Here is a 22879-nt window from a genome sequence, read left to right as displayed (position 1 = left end):
AAAAAAGTAGGTAATTATACTTGAAGTATATTACATAGAGCATACTTGAGTATGACATATGCAAATATAGTATATCAAAAGGAAACTTAAACTACTAACTTCCATTTTACTATAAAATAAGTATACTTATAACGTAAACCATAATAATATACTGCTAGTTGGTCCATCTAGCAAACTGCTATCTAGATGTTGTTAGGCTTATCTCCAGTTGGCAAACGCAGGACTCCATAGAACCGAGGCAATAAAACTAACATAAAATCAGTTTTACAAATAATTTTAGTAGATATATTGTTATATGTAATTAAGCTTTATACACACGATTTCTGAGTATTTAACTACTTGTCTAAATATAGGCATTTTTTTCTTTTCTTGTCATTCAAGGCAGAGCGTGCGTCCCGTTTTATTTTGAAGCTCCCGGAAGTGTTTCTATTTGCTCCCGTTAACTTGACGCAAGCGGAGAGGGATGCTATAGGCTGGAGGAGGCAGCTGTTGCCATTATTTTACCAGCCACCTCTCATACATCAGCGACTCAGACTTCACCCAAATTAATAATAATTAAAAAAAAAAAAAGATGATTCAGTCGCAGCGAACATAGAGAAACCGCAGACACTGGTAGAAATTAAGAAAAAAAGCTAAATCAATGGTACAGAAAAGTAGTATGTCCAGGACGCCTTCGACCTCGACCCAGGAGATCCAAATGGACATGTTCGACCATCACCCCCATACCCAGGTAAGATTATTACAGAAATTAGAAGCATTTAAATGACATTTCTGTGAGCTTTGTAGACTTTGTGTTAACAGGTTGTTTTGATTTTTGTGTCACAACATACGCTTAAAATGGAGTTTATGTGGCTGCTGTCACGGAAACACCTGCTGCTCTCTCTCAAAGCGACTTTATTTGTCTCTTTGATTCCTGGAGCCTCCACACCTCACCGCACATCGTCTGTTTGCACTAGTTTACATTATGAAGAACTGATGGGCTGCTGTTGCCCCTGGTTACAAAACCACGCCTTATTAATCCTCATTATCACTGATAAAAAAAAACTAAAAAAAACCCCGGATGTTCTGTTACTTTTATTTTGTCAGGAATATTTGTCTCGCTTCCTTAGCGGACCTTATAATATAACCCATTGTTTTATTATTTCTCTGATGCAATTGGCGAATTCTTCAAAATATAAAACTTTATTGCAATCACAATGACAAAAATCACAAACATAACATTTATAAAATATAAATATATAGATACATCTAAAGTGCACGAAGAAAGGCGAAAAATAATTTATACATTTAAATGGTAATAAATAACTGATGATGAAAAGAAAAACCTCACACAATTGTAATATACATTATTTAAAAAAAACAAAGATTAAAATATGTTTCGTGCAGGTTTATACACTTGATAGGTTCTTAAATAAAAATAAACTTCATTAAAATAAGATAGAATTTTGATTAATTAAAAAAAAAAAAGCAAAACAACTAATATGGCCATAAAACAACAATAAAGTAGTTCACATGAAGTGCGTTTTTATACTATTGTATCAAAATAAAAAAGTAATTAATAACAATGTAATATGGATTATTTGATATAAATACATTTATTCATTTCTGTGCCTCTTAATCCATTAAGGGGGTCGTGGGGATTTTAATTATACGCCTTTAAATTAATATTTTCCACGTCGACTCTTCAAAATGCCGAAGAAAATATCATTCTACATTTAGTTCTTTAACTCCCACTCCTCCTCTTCCTCCTCCTCCTCGGCGCTCTACTTCTCCGCAAAGCCAATACTTTATCCTTCTCTCCGCTGCAGTTTAAATAAGATGGATCCTCTTCATGAGTTAGATGTTACATTCATGTGCTGCCTTTTTCATTTGCCCCAGAACTCCCCTGTCACAGTGTAATATCCTGAAGAAGACGCACAAATCATCTGTAGCGATCAGAGATAACATGTCAGATTACAGCAGAATAATGTGATGATTCCTTGTCTTCTGAGAAGAAACACACAGACGGACAAACATCCTATTTAATTATGCTGTTAATCTGTGACGATGTTTACCAACAGGAAGTGTCCCCTCCCTACTTCCTCTGGCGTTTTGTTGGCCTTCGCCTGAGACGCCAGAGTCATCATGTTGTCATATTAGTTTTATATTAAAATAGACTCACGAACATTATGACTATATCGACATCATATCAACACGTTGTCATTATGTAAAACACTTTCAGTATTGCAAACTGCTTTAAAGTTCGGGTGAAGTGATTTGTTTTAAATGTTTGGATCAATTATTGACTGAACATTTTTAATATGGTTTTGAATGGTTTGATGCAGATGTACGTAGTATTAAAATTTTGTTTAAAAAAACAATGTTACCAAAATCAAAGCTATTCTTTTAAGTATGAGTTGAGGATGATGATCAGCTTCACTGCCTTGAACTCTATATACTTGTTCACAAGCATTTGACTGACTTTGCCGCAGAAACTTGCGCCCAATATCAGGTTTATAATATTCATAAAAGGTTGTTATTCCAGTTGAATTCAGCAGTCAAGATTTTCAAGCCTTTTTTGTGCATAAAAAGCTGCTTTAATCTGAAGAACCTCGGATGTTTTTTTTGTGTGACAAAAAAGTCATATATTATATAGTGTTTTTTACTCATTTATAATAGTTTACAGGTGTATTTCTTTAGTCACAAAAAGCATCATGGTGTACATGTGTACGGAGCATCGCACGGAAGAGAGAGTGGTCCAGTCTCCTTATGTTTTCCTCAGTAGATTATTACCTCTTTTTGGAACACACTAATCATCAGCAAACACAGCAGATATGATCTTCATGGCAATATTTGTTTTTAGTTCACTTGACACTGATCAAATGTGGCAAAGAAAGAGGAGAAGGTGAGGACGAACCTCCTATTCATTTCTATTTTTTCTTTTGTGGATTGTAAAGCTGACAAAGGGAGGGAATGTGTGGCAAACAATCACACTTCAACCCCTGAATAGAATGTGAGAAGATTAAGTGGTACCACTGTCACGTGAGATTTCTATCACTTGAATTAGAAGATATTTTTATGAAGATGTGCAATAGGATATATAATAGTGACAGCAACTGTCATTATTGAACATAATACGCTATCAAAAATTCAATTATCACTCAGCCCTAGACAACATCCATAATCTGATAGAATTAAATATATGTATTCCTTAATTATACTGATGTATAAATATATCTCAACCCCGAGAAAATATTATTTAACGATAATTATATTAAAAAAATTATACGGAAAGTTATTAGTGTTTTTTTTTTTCTACTGTAGTTGAAAAATAATTTTGCGTTTCATACTTCAATCTCCATTTCAGGCACCATTCAAGCACTGGCATCATTTCAAAAGGTCTGGCATTTGTATTGCATCAAATCTATACAATAACAATGTCTGGCAACCACCTATGTGACGACGATCTCTTATATAAAGCCTTCCTTGCGAGTGTAATATAATAAAGAAAATGTTAATTCTTGAGGACTATTCCGAATTCTTAATTACAATTTATTGTCTTACCTCAATGATGATGGAGTTTTAATTGTATTTTTTTTAAATGTAGCTTTATAAAATATTAACAATTAATTATATTAATATAAGAATGCAGCTTGGACATTATTCTATTTAAAAAAAATATAAGATTAATGTGCGTTTATTAGGAGGTTCTCAATCGTCAGGTCTTGTGTACACAATGTGAGAGCACATCCAGACTCCTGATTGCCCACAAATCAGATTAGTCGGCATTGTGTTACCATAGCAACAAGCTGGGTGGGTTCTTATTTAACGTGTAGCTTGTGTCCATCCTGGGTAGAGCATTTGCCAGGGGCCTGTCAATGAGATTATGGAGTTCATGTCTGCAACAATGCATTAGAAATGATTAGGGATAATTAACTCTCCGCTCTCATGTGTTTCTGTCTTGCCTGGTCCGGGTCATGCTTCCATACTTATCATACTTACATCAGTGTTTTAAAACACTTTTTGACGTTTTATGAGATTTCATGAGTTATTGCCATAACGTTTGTTTGATTTATTTATTAGTTCAAATATATCAATGTATGATGACTGTGGTAACTAAGGTTAAAACAATATTATGTACATAAATGATGTAGACCCCTGGATCAAGGACCTAAATTTGACTTTTTCTGAGTCAGACAAACTACCCAGACAATAAAGTTGTTGCTGTTAGCTCGATTTGTATCACATTGGGTGATCTATGTCAGCATCTGCTGGTACCAAAAATGGTCAACGTCAAAATATCACAACTATGCTGGTGTGATTATACGAGTGTCCCCACTGTGATACGAAAAGATAGAAAGATGGATGGATAAATGATTGTCTTATATTTATAGTATCTCATCTAACAACAGTAAATATAGCAGATAAATCAGCTGCATTTATTACACACCACATCCTCTGGCGTGACGACAATCTGCCGAATCTTACGTAGTCCAGTTTTAGGTTTCTAGCTCACATTGAAAGGGTTTTGTTGGTCATAACATTATTATTACGGACTATCGTTATTTGAAGAGCTCTGAAGAATATTGATACCGTACAAATTGTAAAACTGCTTTTGACTTTCACTATTTAAAAAAAGAAAGAAAGAAAGAACATTTTTCGATTAAACAAGCCAAGAAATGCAATTGATTTTGTTTGAAAATATTGTGAGAAGAAATGTCTTAAAATAAATAATTACAACCATATTAGTTTTGAGCTGCAGAATCTGTAATGTTGCAAGTTAATGGCTGATTGTGGTTTAGTGAAATCTGCTTGAAGGTAATAACAGTTATAATGTTACTTTCTATTCTATGAATGTATGAAAAGCCTTCTTACTAGTTGTTAGCCACTCACAGCTAAAGATAGAATTTTGAATTTTGGTTACTTTAGGTAACTATGATTTTTTGTCATGAGGTTCAATTAAACAAGGAGAAAGTGACATTATTCCATCATAATTTGGTTTTATGACCATCATATGTCTGTTATAACTGAAATAAATGTTTTATATATAACACAACAATTGGCCCAATAAAAAAATCTTTATTTTCAGGTGTGAAACTAAATTGTTTTTTGAATGAACAACAATAACATTTATAAAATCACTTAATAAGTTCTTCTTTCTTTCCACACCCTGCCCTGCCCTCCATCCTGTTATCTCTTTAGGGAAAGTACGCCAAGAGGAAGAGTCGGTTCAAGCGTTCGGATGGCAGCACTTCATCCGACACCACTTCCAACAGTTTTGTCCGACAGGTAACATTTTCACCATTCTTCCACCATGTTCACCCCAGCCTTTTGTTGTGTTGAGATGTTTTAACATATGTGAATGAATTCAAATGTGGAGACTTTTAATTGACTTAGTCATAAATGGTTGTTCTGTGTGTCCCTACCTTCTGAGTTGGAATCCGAGTTCAGTCAATACTGTACACGAACCACCATGTAGTTCTACCTTCAGCTTCGAAACGATCGGCATACTTAGCCTACCCTATGGTTCTCTCTTGTGGACCCGCCAACTCATCCGGGAGGACTTGATTAATTGATTCAATTCTCAAGCATCAGCGGGTCCCTTTACCTCAGGTGTTCTCTTCACACACAGAACGCCAAATTTGAATCGCGATGCAAGTCCAGACTGCATTTCCCAAAGGTACTCACCCAACCAGTTTCCTCACTAGTATTCCTCACGACACAAATATTTGAATCAAATTGCGGGTTTTTATACTTTCACAAAACAAAATTTAGTTTTTTTAATAACTTGTTGAAAACATAAATCATAAAAAACGAAGTTTTTTTTAGTTTCTCCTTATTAAATCTGTGAATACCAGACTGCTTTGTTCCTTGAATTTGCTACGTCATGGTGGCTTGGATAACTCACAAATAACAGTGTTTGAGTCTTGTGTCTGTGCGTGGGCCTCTGAAGACTTGACTTTTGTGACGAATTGATTATCAGTCCCACTGTGTTGTACTTACCCTCGCAACCCTGTGACCTCACTGTCTACAACGGACAGAATGGAAATGTGTTTTTTTTTTTAAAGATGCCACATTGTGTGAATACGATGGAAACACAAGGAAATGACAATACATTGATTTGAGATATCGTTGCTGAAGCAATAAATCTCAAAGTACAGTGGGTACGGAAAGTAATCAGATCCCTTTAGATTTTTCAGTTTTCCTTTTTTAATAAATTTGCAAATATTTCTGCATTTCTGTTTTTTTTTCTGTCAAGATAGGTTGCTGAGTGCACGTTGATGGGTAAAAAAAATGAACTTAAATGATTTTAGCAAATGGCTGCAATACTGGGAGATGTTCTCTACTATACATCATGCTCCCTTGTTACTGCATAATATAGTTATATATCTAATTTAGCAACTTTAATATGCATGGATGCACTTATGTTATGTCAATTGTTATAAACCACACATTAATTTGAATGAGGAAGTGATACAGCACATTGTGACAATAAGTTAATGATGAATACATACAAAGTATTTATTTTCATTTCAGAATTTCCAATAATGAGAAACAGAATCAAACATTTGAGGCTTGTTTACCACAAATATTTCATAACTAAGGAAAAATATATGAAGTCGCTGGTGTTTTCTTGATTTTATTCCAGGGTTTAGTTTAAAGGTTTTGGTTCACTACAGACGTTAACATCCCATTTTAAGGGCACCAGTCATTTTCGGCCTTGGATAACCTCCTTCTCTAGTGGTGACATTTCGTAGAGCTGCCCTGTTGCAACTAAACGACCCCCCTGTCCCCCCCTTTTTTCCCTTCCCAATCTTGTTTTTGCCATTTAGAAGGAAAATATTTTGGCCCTGTGTTACGAGTCCTGGTCTTGTTGTTGAGGAAATAAATAAAAAGCAATCCCATCTCTGTTGAACACAGGGAGGTGAGCTCTCCCGTGGTTTTGAAAGGTTAGCTGCATCCTTGAGTGCACACAACAGAAACATTCTCTCTGCAATCATCCTTGCCTGTGCGGCCTGAAAGGTGTGCAAATGTGCTGAGAAAGGTACTGAAGTTATGAGGAAACATCATCAACACATTTTTAATTTTCATCGACCAGTGTTGAGATTAAAAACGAGTGGTAGTTTCTTTTTGTCTTAGCCCTCAGTTATACATTTGAGAAACTGGATGTCAAAATCCTGGTGAATACCAGTAAGTGCAATGGAAAGTATCATCCAAGAACTGGCTTTTTCAGCCATTTTTATCACCCCTCGATAGCTGGACTGTGTCCCTTTCTAAAGCGTCAGAATTATATTTTTGGCACACAGTGATAATGTGTTGTCTCCGATAAATAATGTTTCCAAGGAGACACCCATCAACCTAGGTCCTGGTCGAATGGTGGTTTCGAAACACTTCTGCCCTTCACTTAATATTTGAGTAAACTAAAACGGTCATAACTGGAGTCCGTTTCCGTCGCTCCAATACGCCGTCACTTCCGGGTCTTAATACTTTGCTTTATGGAGACAAATGGTCAATGCAGTGTATCACGGGTCGTTTATTCGCTGCTTCAATTCAAACAAAATACAAGCTTTTACGATCGATCGATCGCGCTCTCTGCCGGCAGCTCTTCAGGTCGATAGCTCCGGGAGAGACGGTCTCGTACTGTAGAAACATCGCTATATTTAAGGCAAATTTCTGGGCCGAGAGGTCCTCCCCCTATCGCCCTATTGGTTCCTTCAAACTCCCTGTCACGATCTCCTGTGGAGAGTTCTTCCTACTTTGTTTCCTTTTCTAATCATTCAAATGTTCTTGGGTGGGAGTTTCTGTCTCCTAGCCCCCCCCCTCACAGATGTGTCCCTGCTTTGTTCTTTTGATCCACGACCCAAGGTGTGAAAAGGGCAGACAAACAGACGTTTAAACAGACGTCTGTTCCAAGTTTGTCTTGAGACAGTGTAAATCAGTCTGAGTGAAATGTTGAATGTGAATGTGTATTCAAACGTTTAAGCTCTTAGATGAAGCTAGTAATTTATTCTTTATATTTTGATTATCTTTTAGCATTCATTTAAGTATGGCGTATACGTATAGTGTATAATCATTTTTAATCTAACAACACAAAATATAGTGTGCTCAATTGGCAACCTCAAACAGCCAAAAATAAACTTTCCGCCCTCAACGGCCGTGATCTAAGGGCTTAGACAACGCTACGCTCCAAGCTAATCCGCTAAACGGTAGATATGTCACTGACGACATGTCTTCGGAAATGTCTCGAGAAAACACTTATTCTACAACAAAACATCACAACAATAATAATGATACAATGTAAGACAACTTAGTAACCACTTTCGGTTGGAAAAAAAGCGCTGTCAAGTGTCGGCGATAGGGTTTCAACGGCTGGTAGCAATCAGCGTTAAAAGTCATTTCTGGTAAGTGTGTAGCGGTAAGTGTTTGATTTGAGACAGTACTACCCTGTCAAAATAAATGCACTGTCTTACAGTGTACTGTAAAGCAGTGCACTTAGAGAAGTGCGCGATTAGAGACACAGGAATCAAAACATTGCTATGAAGTATTTTGTATACCTCAAGATTTATGATTGAAAACAAGGTATTAAAAAGTGCTTCATTCCTTTTTTTCCCTAAAGGTTATGAATATAAGAATTAAAACTGATGAATATCGATGACAGGAATGGAATACTGCAAATTTATTCTCACACATCTTCTACAAGTCCATGTAAAAAAAGTCTCCCTATTTACAGAGACCTCAAGCTAAGAAATAAAAAATAAAAATAAAAATAAAAATAAAAATAAAAATAAAAATAAAAATAAAAATAAAAATAAAAATAAAAATAAAAATAAAAATAAAAATAAAAATAAAAATAAAAATAAAAATAAAAATAAAAATAAAAATAAAATGACAGATAACCTCATACATAGTACAAGAATAACCTCAAACCATAAATGTTCTACATGGGACAGCGGTTTTAGTTATTGAAAAATATTTAGCTACCAATTGCTTTTGATCAAGAATTGGTCATCTCTTTTTGTTTGGAATCTATTTGAACGATAATCATATGGATTTTTGTCTCTACAAACACTGGTAGTTTGAATATAAAGAGCAACAAATGCATCACATTTTGGCAGGTGTACAAAGATTTGTGAGTAATTCCGAATAAGTAAAATGGAAAGTATAGAAGGAAGTGATGATCGTAAAGCATGTCCTACAGTATATAATAGTCTAGCTGTCATGACTCATCTATCCATTAGTGTTGACTCAAGCTGTACAGCCGTATGTTCAATTCTCCAGCGTCTAGCTCCATGTTCTTTTAGACGTATATGTAAAACTGTCCCTAGTCGCTTTAAGTTGTAACGTCAAAGCAACGCATATGTTCAGGCGTCACACCTCTGGGGTTGTTCATACATGAACAACCGCAAATCTGCTTTGTTACAGCTGCTTAAAGTCTACACCAAGTATACAAGGACGCCCAAAAAATGTCACAGTTACTGATTTTATGTTTCAAAAATCACGGTATTAATTCATGTGATTAGCAGATTAATATTTAGAAAAAATAAGAAGTTATTAATCCATCTATTCATATGAGAAATATGTTTTCTTCTATACCTGAAATATGTCTATATACTATTCCAAAGCCTGCAACACGCTGTCATTTTTCCGTCCAAAAGCGTTGAATAGCGGAACCCTATAGGACATCCTATCTTTGCTTCTCTTTAAAAGACTCAAAGCTTCGCCCAGTATAGGCTTCACAGTCTCACACACACCTACGCAGTGCACGCTCATTCACCACACACATGCACAGATACACAAGAACCACAATCAGCCAACAGAGCTGGCTGGTACACTCAGCCTGGTTCCTAGGCAACCGGGCATCTGAATCCCTCTGTGTGCAGGCACAGTGGGATGGAGAGACGGAGCAGAAGATGCTTCGATGGGTTTGTGTTTGCTTGTGTGGGTGCAGCCTACATGTTTGGGCAGAATACTCTTTTTTTTGTGAGTAGAGCAGAGACAAACTTGGCCCTCAGGTGAGCAGAGACACACTGCAAAGACAGACTGTCTGCAGCCAATGATGTGGATCAAAAACCATCAGTACCACGTCAAACCTGGAAACGATTAATAATTAGCATGAATTGAAACAGGGGTAAGCATGAAACAATAGTTAGTGGATCTATATCATTGTGTTATAAAAATGAATAAAACACATTTAAAACAACATTTATATTAAATTTGAAGTACAATAAACAATTAAATACAAGTACCTCTAAATAAAAGAGAAAACTTTGAGATTAAACATAGATAATTACTATAATGCTTTGTCTAAAATACCTGGATATCCAAATAAATCATCGGTTGACTGCTGGACGGGGCAAAGCCGAAATAAAGAAGGGATGAAAAAAAGGTCTAATATAGAATTGTAATGTTAAATAAAAAGACAAGTATGATTATTTCCTTTACAAAAATAAGTTTAACAGATATATATTTGAGTGTATTTTTTACCTGTATGCATCCTCTGAATATTCAATTAATTGTTGTTTCTATTTTTTGTTTATTTATTTTTTATAATTTATTGAGTAGTAAAAATGTCTCATACAAGGCAGTATAAAATAACTAAATTAATATTTAATTCACTGGGAAAGAACATCTGAAACAAAATACACCTTTGAAGACATAACTTGCTTTTTAAGTCAATTTAGCGCTCTTCTTGAAATGTTTTTCTCTGATTTCCCGAGAAAATAACACTTACCCAACACTAACTTTATTACTATGAGCTGATATATCTTCTCACAATACTGAAACTATTTTAGGAAACTTTCCTCTCAACTCACATTCCATACTTTCATCTAAAAATATATAGTATGAAGCATTATTCACAATGTATGCATCCTATTTTCCTGGCTGTATTAAGCATGTATCATGGCTATGTGCGGTCTTTTGAGTTCCTCAATCAGTTGCCTTTCAAGCCCTTCTCATTGTCGTCGGGCCGTCACACAATCGGCTATTTATTGTTCCGTCACATCAGTCAGCACTCTCGCACAGAAGCATGGAGGAAGGTGCCTTGTTATTTCTACTGGCAATCAGCTCTCAGATACTCAAACTCAAATATTATGTAATGTACTCATTGATGAGGTTTTCTGATACAGAGCTGGTATTACACAAGATTGACGCGTGAATAGTTTAAATAATGTATTTAGTGTCTTAGTTCCATCATTCTTCTTTTAGTCCGAGCAAAGAAGGAATTGATGGATTGGACGAAAAGATCAACTTGATGTTTATTATGTGAACATCTTAAATTTCATTTTAAAAGAAAAAAATAACGTAAAGATTGTATAATTACTGATGTGTCATTCTGCATGAGACAGACCTACCAAAATACGAGAGGTTAGAAGAGTCAGAGTTGAAGGTGCTGAGGTTTTTATTGGGGGTGACTTAGAAAGACGAGCAAATTAGTATATTTTATTCAATCCATGAGGCCAAAGGATGAGATAAATGGTGACTGTAGGTATGAATATGTGGTAGTTAACACCAATGCTGATTTCAAAGGTTTTATTTCAGATTAAAATTCATTTCCCTGATAAAAACAAGGATTTAAAAGCCAATGTATAAAAATGTAGCCACAAACCAATACTGATGGAATGTAACTTTAGCATCTCAAGGTCTTGAGCTTGACATCCACATGCGTATTGGGATGATGTCAGCAGTTTGGCGTACACTGCACCAATGTGGTAGTAAAAAGAGAGCTAAGCCAAAAGGCAAAGATGTCAGTATACCAGTTGATCCACATCCCTCTCCTCATCTATGGTCACGAATGGTCCGTAGTGACCCAAAGATCAAGATAGCGGGGTTCAAGCGAGTATAGCTGGACTCTCCATTAGACATATGGTGAGAAGGTCTCCTTGACACCTCACTGGTGAGCATGTCCCATCAGTAAGAGACCCAGAGTGAGCCCTAGGACACACTGGAGAGACTAAGTGGTAGCTGGAGAATGTTTTCGTAGAGAGAAAAGTTATGGCATCCCTGCTGAAGCTGCTGCCCCCGCGACCCGACTCCAGACACCTGAAAGAAGAGACTAGATGGAATCTAACTAGTTTTACAATAAAAAAAACAACATCATTCAAATATATTTATTATTAAACACTTTTTTAAATATCTTTTACTTTGTATAGAGTTACCTAACAATGGGAACACTGAGGAAAGGTGGGCGACCCAAAATAAAGTGACAGAAAACAAACAGATGCAAAAACGCTAACTATTGATCGACCCATTTGGGATTGTGCAACTCAGACATTAGGTTTGTGATATTGTGGAGCAGAAAGTCAAAAGCTTGATCTTGATTTTCAGTTGTTCTCCCTGTTCTCTTGGTGTCTCTGAAGGGAAACTATTGGTGTTGACATGTGAACCACAGCAGGGTTTTTTTCCCTTCAAGACTCGAGCATGTCTTCACAAATGGTGTTTCTGTTGCCCTCTAGTGGACTCCTTCTTGCCTTTTGGCCCTTCTTAAAAAGCACCCCTGACGTTCCAGAGTCAAAGCAAGTACTCGGGATGTTTCCGGCCCTGAATGCTCTGACGAAGTTACGATGGGTACGATGGTTGATTGTTGGGATAGCGGGAATCAGGACGGATCAAAAAGATTGACACAAAAAAATAAGGGGGAGGGGGGTTTCCCTGGTCACTGTCCCACGTCAGCGAGGGCATTGAATGGCTGACGGCTGCATACCGAACCTCCTTCTTGGTCTCAGTGTGTTCACGTCCCTGTTTCTGTCCGGCCAAGGCTAAATATAATTCCCCAGTTTGCAAATGTAGCACAAGTCCTGCAACCTGACCCCTTACCAGCTCCAGCTCCCTTCCTCAACACAAGGTTCACGTTCCTCCGGGTTGTGGAAATGGGGGGGTGGGCTTATGTGTGTGTGTGTGTGTTTGTGAGGGAGATAGAAAGGGGTTGGAGGTTATGAGAGAGCTCTTCTAGTTTCACACCTGAGACTCTTTTTTCTGGTTTTGTCTCCTCACACACACACACACACACACACATGTACACTTGAGCTCTTGTCAAACTTAGAGACCCACACTAATTGCGTGTGTCGCCCACACCAACACACACTCAGAGCCCCAGCACACACACACGCACACGCACACGCACACACACATACACACAAATTGACTGTCGGTGGACTGTGGCTTTGCCCCCTGGGTTTGCCGTGGTGGAGTTATGGAACGAACCGAGAGGATTCAAAGGCCCATAGTGGTAAGAAAAGCTGGTTGACTTTTATTCGAGGTAGTTTGTTATACAAGTTCTATGTGTGTGAGTGAATGGTAACAACTAGATTTGAAAGTTTGCGTGTCCTGATAGTGCTCCAATGTCTGGGTCTGTGCTTTTCTTTGTGATTCCATTTTGGGACGACCACAGCTGCTGTGAAGGGGCTGTGTTTTTAATTTAGACCTCCAGTCCCGCCGGTCGCCTGAACTGTAAAGTGCAGGATTGTGGCCATTTTTGTGGGCTTTCACTCAGACTACTTTAGCATGTAAATGTTCATCATCTATATCTTCATAATCCTGAGTGTAGAAAGCAGTTAGTCAGTTTGTATTGTAAAAATAAAAATAATTGTTTTTATTTATTAATTGAATGACTCAATGTCAGGGTTACATGAATATCGAGGGAATCTATTTTAGATTACAAATACTTTGATGGACATATGAAATGATAAACTAAATACTACATACTATTAAAGTTTTTATTGCATTTCTATTTTAAAACTTTTGAAACGTTAAAATAAACATTTACCTTATAAGCTAATTATTGTGTTTATCTCAAATGCATAGATAAAAAATAACCCAAAACCTCCCATTGTTTGTTGATTTAATAAAATATATATATATATATATATATTTATTATAGGCTTTTGCATGTAGTAATGATTAATTGGAAAGATGACATGATTCGAACTCTGAAAAACTGAAAAAGCGGAGCTATTGTTTCTAAAACATATTAAACCATCATTATTTTTGATGGTCTGTGATGTTTATTTAAGACAATAAGTGAAATCATAATGGAATGGAATTTGCAGATGAACAATCGTTCATTTTTCTATCGTGATTTGTATTCAACAGCAGTTTTTCTAGACTCTGCTTCAAAAAGTCATTTCTCATCTATGAATCATCTCCACTTCTACATCCACCTTGTTGCCATGGCACTCTTGTGACATAGAAGAAGCAATATGTCCATTTACAGCCAATGAAAATGTCTTTTCTTCATTGTCTGTTTGTGCGTCTGCTTCTGTGGGACATATGAGTCTGTTGAGGGATTCAAATAAAAGCAGAAGGAACAGTAGTAATTGGAACTTGATGTTAAGACAGAGGACAAATGTGTTCCTCTAAACAGGCAGATAATACAAATTTAAAAAAAGGGTAAAAGGCACAAAAATAAAATAACGCTTGATTTTAATGATGTGTACACTTCTGTAAATACAACTTAGTGCAAGGAATGCAGATTATTTAATGAAAGAGGTGTATATTTTAAATACATTTGATATTATGTAAGTTATTGAATTGCATTTCATGGCTATCTCTGTGTGTATGTTTTTCTGCCTTATATGTCTTTTAGACTCACATAGAAACTCAACAAAATATCTTGAAAGTAACATGTAGACTCCTGAGCTCTCAGTGAAGGATTTAGGCGAGGGGTGGGGGGGCAACCTGATCAGGTCAAGGGAAAGGGGGCACAGAGGGGGCAGAGGACAGATGAAAATTCCACCAAATTGGTATACATTTAAAATATACTGTTTGTTTTATGTACTCAGTAATTATTGTCAATCAAAAATAATGTTGTCAAACAATCCAAAGGTTGTTTTTTTGTGCTTTTAATTGAATCCTCATTCAGAATAGATGATAATCATTTGTCTTTATTTTTCAAATTTAGGCAGCGTTAATGAAAACAAACATAATGTCTCATATTTTATATTAATCCACTGTATTTACGAACCTCTTTTTATTTAGTCCATATTCATTCCATTCTGTAATGCCACCGAAACGAATTCCTGTGTCGTAAAGAGTTCACATGAGCTCTTATGAGAAATTCCATTCACTGACCATTTTAGCCACAAGGAAAGGAATTCGTACCTTTTGATAGCTTTTATATTGTCATGAATTCTGAATTCCAATATCAGCTGTTACAATATTAGGTATGAAAAAAATAAAATGAAAAAAGCAAGAAATAAATAACATGTAAACAAAAGAATAAACCTACAACAGTAGAAAACCTTAATCCAAACACTGATTCTAATGGTTCTAATGAAATATATCAGAATATGTATATATCAGAAAAATAAAACAAAACACAAAAAGGCTTTCAGACCATCTGAAATAGAACATGCGGTTAAATACCACTCAATAATAAATGGTATACTTATAAAATAAATTTATGTATTAATTATTGCGTTCCCTGAACATGATGTCATCTCAGTGAAATAAGCCGTTCAATCAGGATCTTTATGTTTTATTTTAGGGAATATTGACTACTTTATCCACATTCTTGATTTTTGTAGTTTCCTTTTGTCTCGGAAACCTTTGTCGTCACACATACTTGCTAGATTGTGTATCACTGTTAGTACTCATTATTGACTGAAAATACATTAGCAGCAGATAACAGATTATCTACCTCTAGTCTTTACTTGAAAGTCCAAAAACTTCCAAATTCACTATACTTTCAATACACAAATCAGAATATTGAATAAAACAACAGCCTTCGTTCTTTCCTTCTCTGGGTCCTTACCTGACTCATTTATCAGCAGTGATGTGGCTCTAGATGTTCATCTGTACAGTTGTATCAGTGATTACACACACACACCATGTGTCAAAGGTGTTGACTGCTACAAACAAATAGTTTCATATAAGAACTAAGGGTTAGGCTAAGGGTTACGTTTGGGGTACGGTTGGGTTAAGGGTAGGTTAGGGTGAGAGTTATGGTTAGGATTGAGGTAAGGTTGTGTTTTGGGTAAGGTTTGGATAATGTTAGGGTTATTTTAGGGTGAGGTTAGGATTAGGTTTAGGGTCAAGTTTAGGGTAAGGGTTATGGTAGGTGTTAGGGTTTTTGTTAGGGGTTGGGATTAAGGTACATTTGTGTGTTGGGTAAGGTTAGGATTAGGTTTATTTTACGGTGAGAGTAAGGTTAGGGTTAGTTTCAGGATAGGGGTAGTGGTTAAAGTTAGATTAGGGTTAGGTTAAGGTTAAAGTTAGGGTTTAGGTTAGGATTTGATTAAGGGGGTAAGTGGTTGGGTTTAGGGTAACGGGTAAAGTTTAGTTACAAAAAAAAACAACAAGTTAATAAAAGTAAATGGAAAAAACTATAAAATCGTACACAACCCTCCAAGTAGCTAGTTCCACATAACTTTCTAAACACAAAACATACCAAAAGAAAATTGATTCAAGATTTGTATTTGCTCAGTCTAAAAAAAAGTTCCCTCACTTTGATTCAAATGATGGAAATGCAAAGTTTAAATCGCTTGGACAATAACCATTCGTCCGTCTGTTCCCATCACTTCTCTGTCATTCCCGAACCCGACTGTCTGCAGCGACGGTTACTATGACACTGCTGGGTCTCTGGTCGTCATTGCCAATAGATGAGCAGCTCTGCCGTCAGCTGGCCTGTAGCTATTTTCAACAGAAGCTGTAAGTGAAATGAAGCGACCGGCTAAATTAGACACACAACCCTGTGACTGGAGAAGAAGGGGAGAAGGATGTTTCACTGTGGCACCAACGTGAGCTAAAAAGTATATAAATCAGCACTATTATGTGTCACTTGCATATTTTCTCGCCTGGACTTTATCTCCAAAATAAAACATCCATCTTCTCAGTTTCTGTTCCTCTCGATGATGTGAGTCAAGTGTGATTCAGAGACACGAACGTTTGTCCAAACAAACACACTCATAAGAGTCATAGCTCTGTCTTCCCACTCACTCTCCTTTCTGCTGCATCTCTAATGTACCAAAAGAGATGCAGTTTTTCCCGTTGTCACCGAGCTATCTTAGCTCTCTTGAGGGGATCCTGAGGGTTACTGAGACGGCGGTGAGTCAGTGTGGCACGAGGGGAAGCACCTGTATGAGGATCCAGAGGATGAGTCATAGCGAGGTGCGATCGGGAGGAAAGGGCCGTGGGTGGGCGAGCTCATTAGATCCAGCATGTCCCTCAAATAATAATCCCACACACAAGAGGGACGTCGGCGGTCGTCCGCGGAGCGTCGGGGGTTCTGGTCGGCTGCCGGCGAAACACAAGGAGAAGCCGGGCCGTCGCCGTGGCAACAGGGAGTGTCGACATGCTGTTGCCAGGTCACCGTGCGCCACAATGTGACAGGTGGCCGAGCTAGAATCAACAAGTGTGTTTGCTCATTCATTGAACTCCAGCTGAGATGCATGTGTAGTCATAAAAGGAGTGTTTAACACCTAAATGGCGACACCATGACGCAGCAGGAAGGGGGCAGACGAAAACCATTTTTAGTCGCGTATATTAAGATCACATTTCTTATTAGCTTTATCTTTTCAATCACCTTATTTTGTATATCGTTTTTTGAGAATTTGGTTTTGAAATTCAGCCTTATTTGAGTGTGTCAAGGCAAACAATTCTCGTTCACTCCGGTCATTCTTCATGGGAGAACCCGATGAGATTTGGTTCTTGTAAATGGTTTAAATATGAATATATTTTTAAGGTAAAGTGAAAGTTCACCCCCAAATTCAAATTCCCCTCATTTTCTACGCTCTCTCATTCGCTTTGTCTAAAATTGCGCATTTAAAAACATCCAAATACCATAGGTGCTCATCTGGAATTTCCATCCTTTACTGAAGCCTCAACACGAGGAATTGTTCCCGGAAAAACTTAAATAAGGTCATATTTTTTGTTTGTTTTGTAGCAGAAGCTTAAAGTCCAACACAGACAGGAAGTACTCCAGGTAAATATTGCAAGCATTTCCAGTGTAGAAATTATTTATATTATATAATATTTATTATTCTGAAAAATATCCCAACCCTTAATGAGGGTGAGTAGAAAATGTATGAATTTTGGGTGAACGATCACTTTTCGTTTTTATATTTATTTTGTATACTTATTTTGATATTTACCACCGAAACTGATCCCTTTCACTCACTGAAATGTTTTTTGTTTAGTTATGATGAGTGCTTCTGGCTACAAGATTTTCAAAAAAACGTGTATGTTTTACTTTCTTCTAAAGGCTTAAATTGACCTGTTGCCCAGCAACACAATCTTTAACAGGCTTAATAGTTTATAAAGTCAAATAAAAAAGGCAATATATCTCAAAGCATTTCCATATTAAAAAATGTGAAGTAATAAAGTATACAGTCAAAGTCGTATGTAGGTTTCATTCAATTTTTGAATTGAAAAGTATTATAAGTTGCTAAAACAAAAACAGCGTTGTTTAATATTATGTTAATAAACAACATCCTTTTCTTTTTGTTACAGTTAATTTGTAGGATTTAATATCATTGCGTTCTGTAAAATCGTATTTAAAACAAAGTAGTACATTTTCTACCTTAAATAACACCATGATGAGAACTGCAGGTGAATGTTTTTTTTTTTAAATAAGAGAAGCATCTCAGATTTTTCAGTCATTATTCTATTACTGTGTTCGTCCACAATTCAAGTCTGGGGAGCACAGCGGGGCTCCAAGTGAGAGAGCTGTCCCGGTCTCTTAAACCACTGAGAAAGAAAGTGAGATATAGTCATATTAATTCATTTTTCGTGTTATTTGCTTCGCCTTCTGACTGCTAACCTCATACGGGCCAGTGTGGCTCGTACCGTTGCTGCTCCTGCTCCGCCATGAGCCTCGGAAAAAAATATTTAATTTATTTTTTTATGTTAAAACATTTTAGCCTGCTTCTTCCTCAATAAATAATTTTTAATATATATATGTCTACTTCATGAAAGCCAATAGCCACTGAGATTACATATATACAACCAGGCAGGAGACTTTTTTTTCGTTTACTTTAGCAGTTTATGCCGTTATAAGATTTTCTCAATGACCACATACAGTAATATATATTTAATATATATATTACTATATATATATTAATATATAAGATGTGTTTCTCTGCGTTAAGATCTGTAATCTGGGATGATATTGTTTACAAGACATGTCGTGCCTTATTATCGCTTTTGCAATATATTTCAGAACATCAGGAAAACATGTTTTTAATAGTGTAAAAATATTACGATTAGCCTATGTTGCTTTATTTGGATTTTGTGGGTTTCCAAGGGATATAAAAATGTAGTTTACATTAGTATGTAGCTTGGCTACAATTGTGCACTATATATCAGTTATATTCTCGTACAATCACACTTGAATGTGTTTCTATTGTAACTGACTTGTCTTTATTTTTTACATCTTTATTTATACTTTATTTTACAAATTAGAAATTTGAATTTGTGTGTCGCACAAGTGCTTTTTAGGGGGAGATTCTGGTGACTGTGGTAACTGACTTGAAGTTCCCCTAAGGTGTTAGCACCTGCCAAACTACCATATATCCTTTGGTATATATGGTGCTATTGGTTGAGGTAGCTTGGATAGTGCTTAATGTCATATAACAAGATAACTCACTTGATAATAGTTCTTATTTCATTACGACCAATGGTATTAATCGTAGTCGGTTAATCCAATATTATGTGACGAGATTTATCAGCAGACAACAATTGCATTTGAATGATTTATATCTTGATTTTGAGAGTACTAAAAAGTATGAAATTCATGGAATTTTGTGTGAAATAACTTATAACAAATAACAAAAATTGTTTGAAATAAAAAATTTGGGGGTTTGCTCAAAGGAAAATCATGTTTCAACATAAGAAATACATGAAAAACACTATATATCTTCGCTAACTGGTCCAAACATTTGTGTATGCAAGACTCCATGTTTAACAAGGATGTTCTAATTTATAGTTATTTATAACAAAATTATAGATTTCTTAACGATAGAATTTAAATGTTCTTACCTTTATTTGTTTTACCCTTGTGTTGTCTCCGGGTTAAGATGATAGACCTTCCTGACTTCCAGAAATACGTATGCAGTGGTGGAGGTCGTTCACCTTGAACCAGGGTGGAATTTTCTTGTAAAAACCAGAAAAGCATGTATGAAAAAAAAATCTGATTGATTTCAAAGGGTTATATTTGCACTGTTTGAAAAATGCTTAGAGAAATCGATTAACACGACAGGAAGTAGCTAAAAGCTCAGAAAAGACCACCAAAAATATAAATAAACACAATATTACTCAAAAAACAGACAAACCATGAGAACAAAATTAACCCACAGAAAGTCTGTTTCGCAATGTTTAAAACCGTAAACCATAAATAACCCTTCAAAACAGCAACGTACACATTCTTGTTTATGGAGGTTTATGAATACCTTCGCATGGGATTACGGGTAGAGTTTTTTGCCATAATACTAAACGAGAAAGAATTTTTTTTTTCGTCAAAACTTCCCCATATATGACTGACCTTTAACTTTGTGTTGACTCTGCAGCCTCCGCTTTTGTTATGTTGTTGCTAATAGTCCTTTGATACGCCGTTAGATGAGCATCTTAATGGCTTTTGAAGTGGGACCTGAATGCACCATTACATCAGTGACCTTAAATTTGGATGCCGGGAGGGTTCGATGCTGAGCTTGACAGAAGTTGAGTTGCCAGTTTATTTATGTACTCGGTCTCTGTTGAATATATTTGCTGTATGCATCTTTAGTTAGCATGTTGGACTTGTGTTAACACCGTAATAACCTGGAAAAGTGTTTTGTTTTCTCCGCAGCAGCACAACCGATTGTATTTACTCGGTGTTTTGTCTGACTACACAGGTGCTAACTTTCTGTCAGCTCATTTGCATCCTGAGTGCATATGGTGCATGTCATCTGTGTGCGTTCTCACCTCTATTTTAGAATCCCACACCTAATGACTCACTTCTTCTGCCTGGCACATTCAGCTGTCGGCATTCTTGTAAGCGCCTCCTACAAGGCAGCCTGGCAGCCTGGAAAACAAGCGGAGAACAAGTGGGATTGTTACATAAATTCAAATGTTGAATAGTACAGTAGGTCAGGGGCTCAGGTTCACTGGCCGGCTCCAGTTTTTTTTATTGTGGTATGGGGTGTCTAGATTGGGGTCAACCACAGGGGTTCAGGTTACACTGCTTGAAAGTGTTGGAGCACGGCCACATCATGAGTAATTGATATCTAATGTTCTCATGTCAGCTTTCTATCAGCGGACCTGGTGACATACCAATGATCTGTTTTGAGGCAGAAAGAAGATCACAACCTAATGATTGTGTACACAAACAACCTTAGGTGACACACAAAACATTTGACACTGGACAATGATCTGGTGCAAAAATCTGTACTTTGGAAACAGTTGCTGTTCTTAACTGGTGCTTTACAAATTTTATTTTAAAAGCTATTGTTTTTCATTGCGCTTTCCATTGCAACAGAGTGTTATGTTCTTGCAGTTTTTTCTTATTTTCAAATTTTTATTTTCATTTTTTTTTTTTTCAAATTATCTTATTTTCAGTATTTTAAAGTAGTGTTCTTGTTCTTATTTTATTTTGATAATTTTATGAAAAATTGCTGTATTTGTCGTGAATAATTTGGAAAAAAAAGCAATTTCCCGAAGGAGACCTCCTGAGGGATCAATAAAGTTCTACCTTAACCTTTACCTTAGTATTTATTTTTGTTCAGGTGCAGAGTATGTGACAATTTAACAATACTTGTTGATTGTCTGATTAGATAAACATTTACACTTAAACTGAAACCAAAATAAACCGAAATAAACCATTAAACAATAGTACAAATGAGAAATGGATAATATGGGGTAACATACTTTTTTTCAATACAATACATAAGGCAAGAATAAGACGTCCAAATCGAGGGCCGAACAGAAAGTAGGAGTCTGATCTAAATATTGTCTATTAATTTGTAAAAAATATGTAATAAAAATACATTTTACTGCACCACTTTGTACACAATTTGTATACGTTTAACCACATACTGCACTGTCTGTCAACTTTAAGATCGTTGCTTTGCTAAGTTTACTGTTACGCTGAGTTCTAAAGTGCCTGGAAATCTCCAACATATGATATGATGGGAGACTGAATGAATAATTTGCCTTTTGAACTTTGTGTTCCAGGGCTCGGCAGACTCCTACACCAGCCGACCTTCAGACTCGGATGTGTCCCTGGAGGAGGACCCCGAGGCTCTGAGGAAGGAAGCTGACAGACAGGCTCTCGCCACTCTTGAGAAAGCAAAGGTGAGAGGTCAACCTTGTGGACAGTGTGGTTTATTTTTGGAACCATGCATATAACAAACATGCCTGCAGACAAAACCTGTGGCGTTTGCTGTGCGGACAAATGTCGGCTACAATCCCGGACCCAGCGATGATGTCCCTGTGCAAGGCATGGCCATATCCTTCGAAGCCAAAGACTTTCTGCACATTAAAGAGGTTTGAGCTTCACATCCAGTATGTTCCCATAAAAAAGGCTCATTATTATAGAAAGAATGAGAAAAAACGAAATCATTGTTACAAGTTTAGACTATTAAAATGAACGCCTTAACGTGGGTTAATCCAATGCTATGGTTAATCTGATGAAAATACTGAACAAATAAATTGGATATACATATTTCACTAAATTTATAGACATTTATATTTGTTTCTATTCCCCCATATAAATAAGCGTGTATATATCAATATAAACAGGTATAGATAATCTATTTTATTTCTTTATCTATTTCCAGATGCATTTTTTATTGTCTAATTATGGCATTCCATAAAAAAGTTAGTTATTTTCAATTACTATATCAACTTGTACAAAAATGGACAGTTTTAGGTTTTCAGCCGAAAATTTTGTATTTATAGTAACAATTTACAATGAACAATCCTTTTTCCT

The 22879-nt window shown here is 36.3% G+C and overlaps 1 protein-coding gene across 3 annotated transcripts in view; it reads left to right on the top strand.

Moving 5' to 3' along the window:
- The first annotated feature begins 427 nt into the window (after positions 1 to 427).
- The window catches only part of cacnb1 (calcium channel, voltage-dependent, beta 1 subunit), a 42879-nt gene continuing 20427 nt past the window's right edge, over positions 428 to 22879 (top strand). For 2 of the 3 annotated variants that reach the window (XM_087808627.1, XM_087808626.1), the window contains exons 1-4: positions 428 to 730; positions 5182 to 5268; positions 22123 to 22242; positions 22312 to 22434. In XM_087808627.1, coding sequence (XP_087664753.1) covers positions 641 to 730; positions 5182 to 5268; positions 22123 to 22242; positions 22312 to 22434 — 420 coding nt within the window. In that variant the 5' untranslated portion in view covers positions 428 to 640. Of the gene's footprint in view, positions 731 to 5181; positions 5269 to 13055; positions 13208 to 22122; positions 22243 to 22311; positions 22435 to 22879 lie in introns of those variants that run through there. The other variant, XM_087808628.1, reaches the window with a different exon arrangement.

The sequence above is a fragment of the Callionymus lyra genome, chromosome 15, assembly GCF_982586985.1.
Source record: "Callionymus lyra chromosome 15, fCalLyr1.hap1.1, whole genome shotgun sequence".
Classification (NCBI taxonomy): domain Eukaryota; kingdom Metazoa; phylum Chordata; class Actinopteri; order Syngnathiformes; family Callionymidae; genus Callionymus; species Callionymus lyra.
This window is presented reverse-complemented; position numbering and strand designations above follow the sequence as displayed.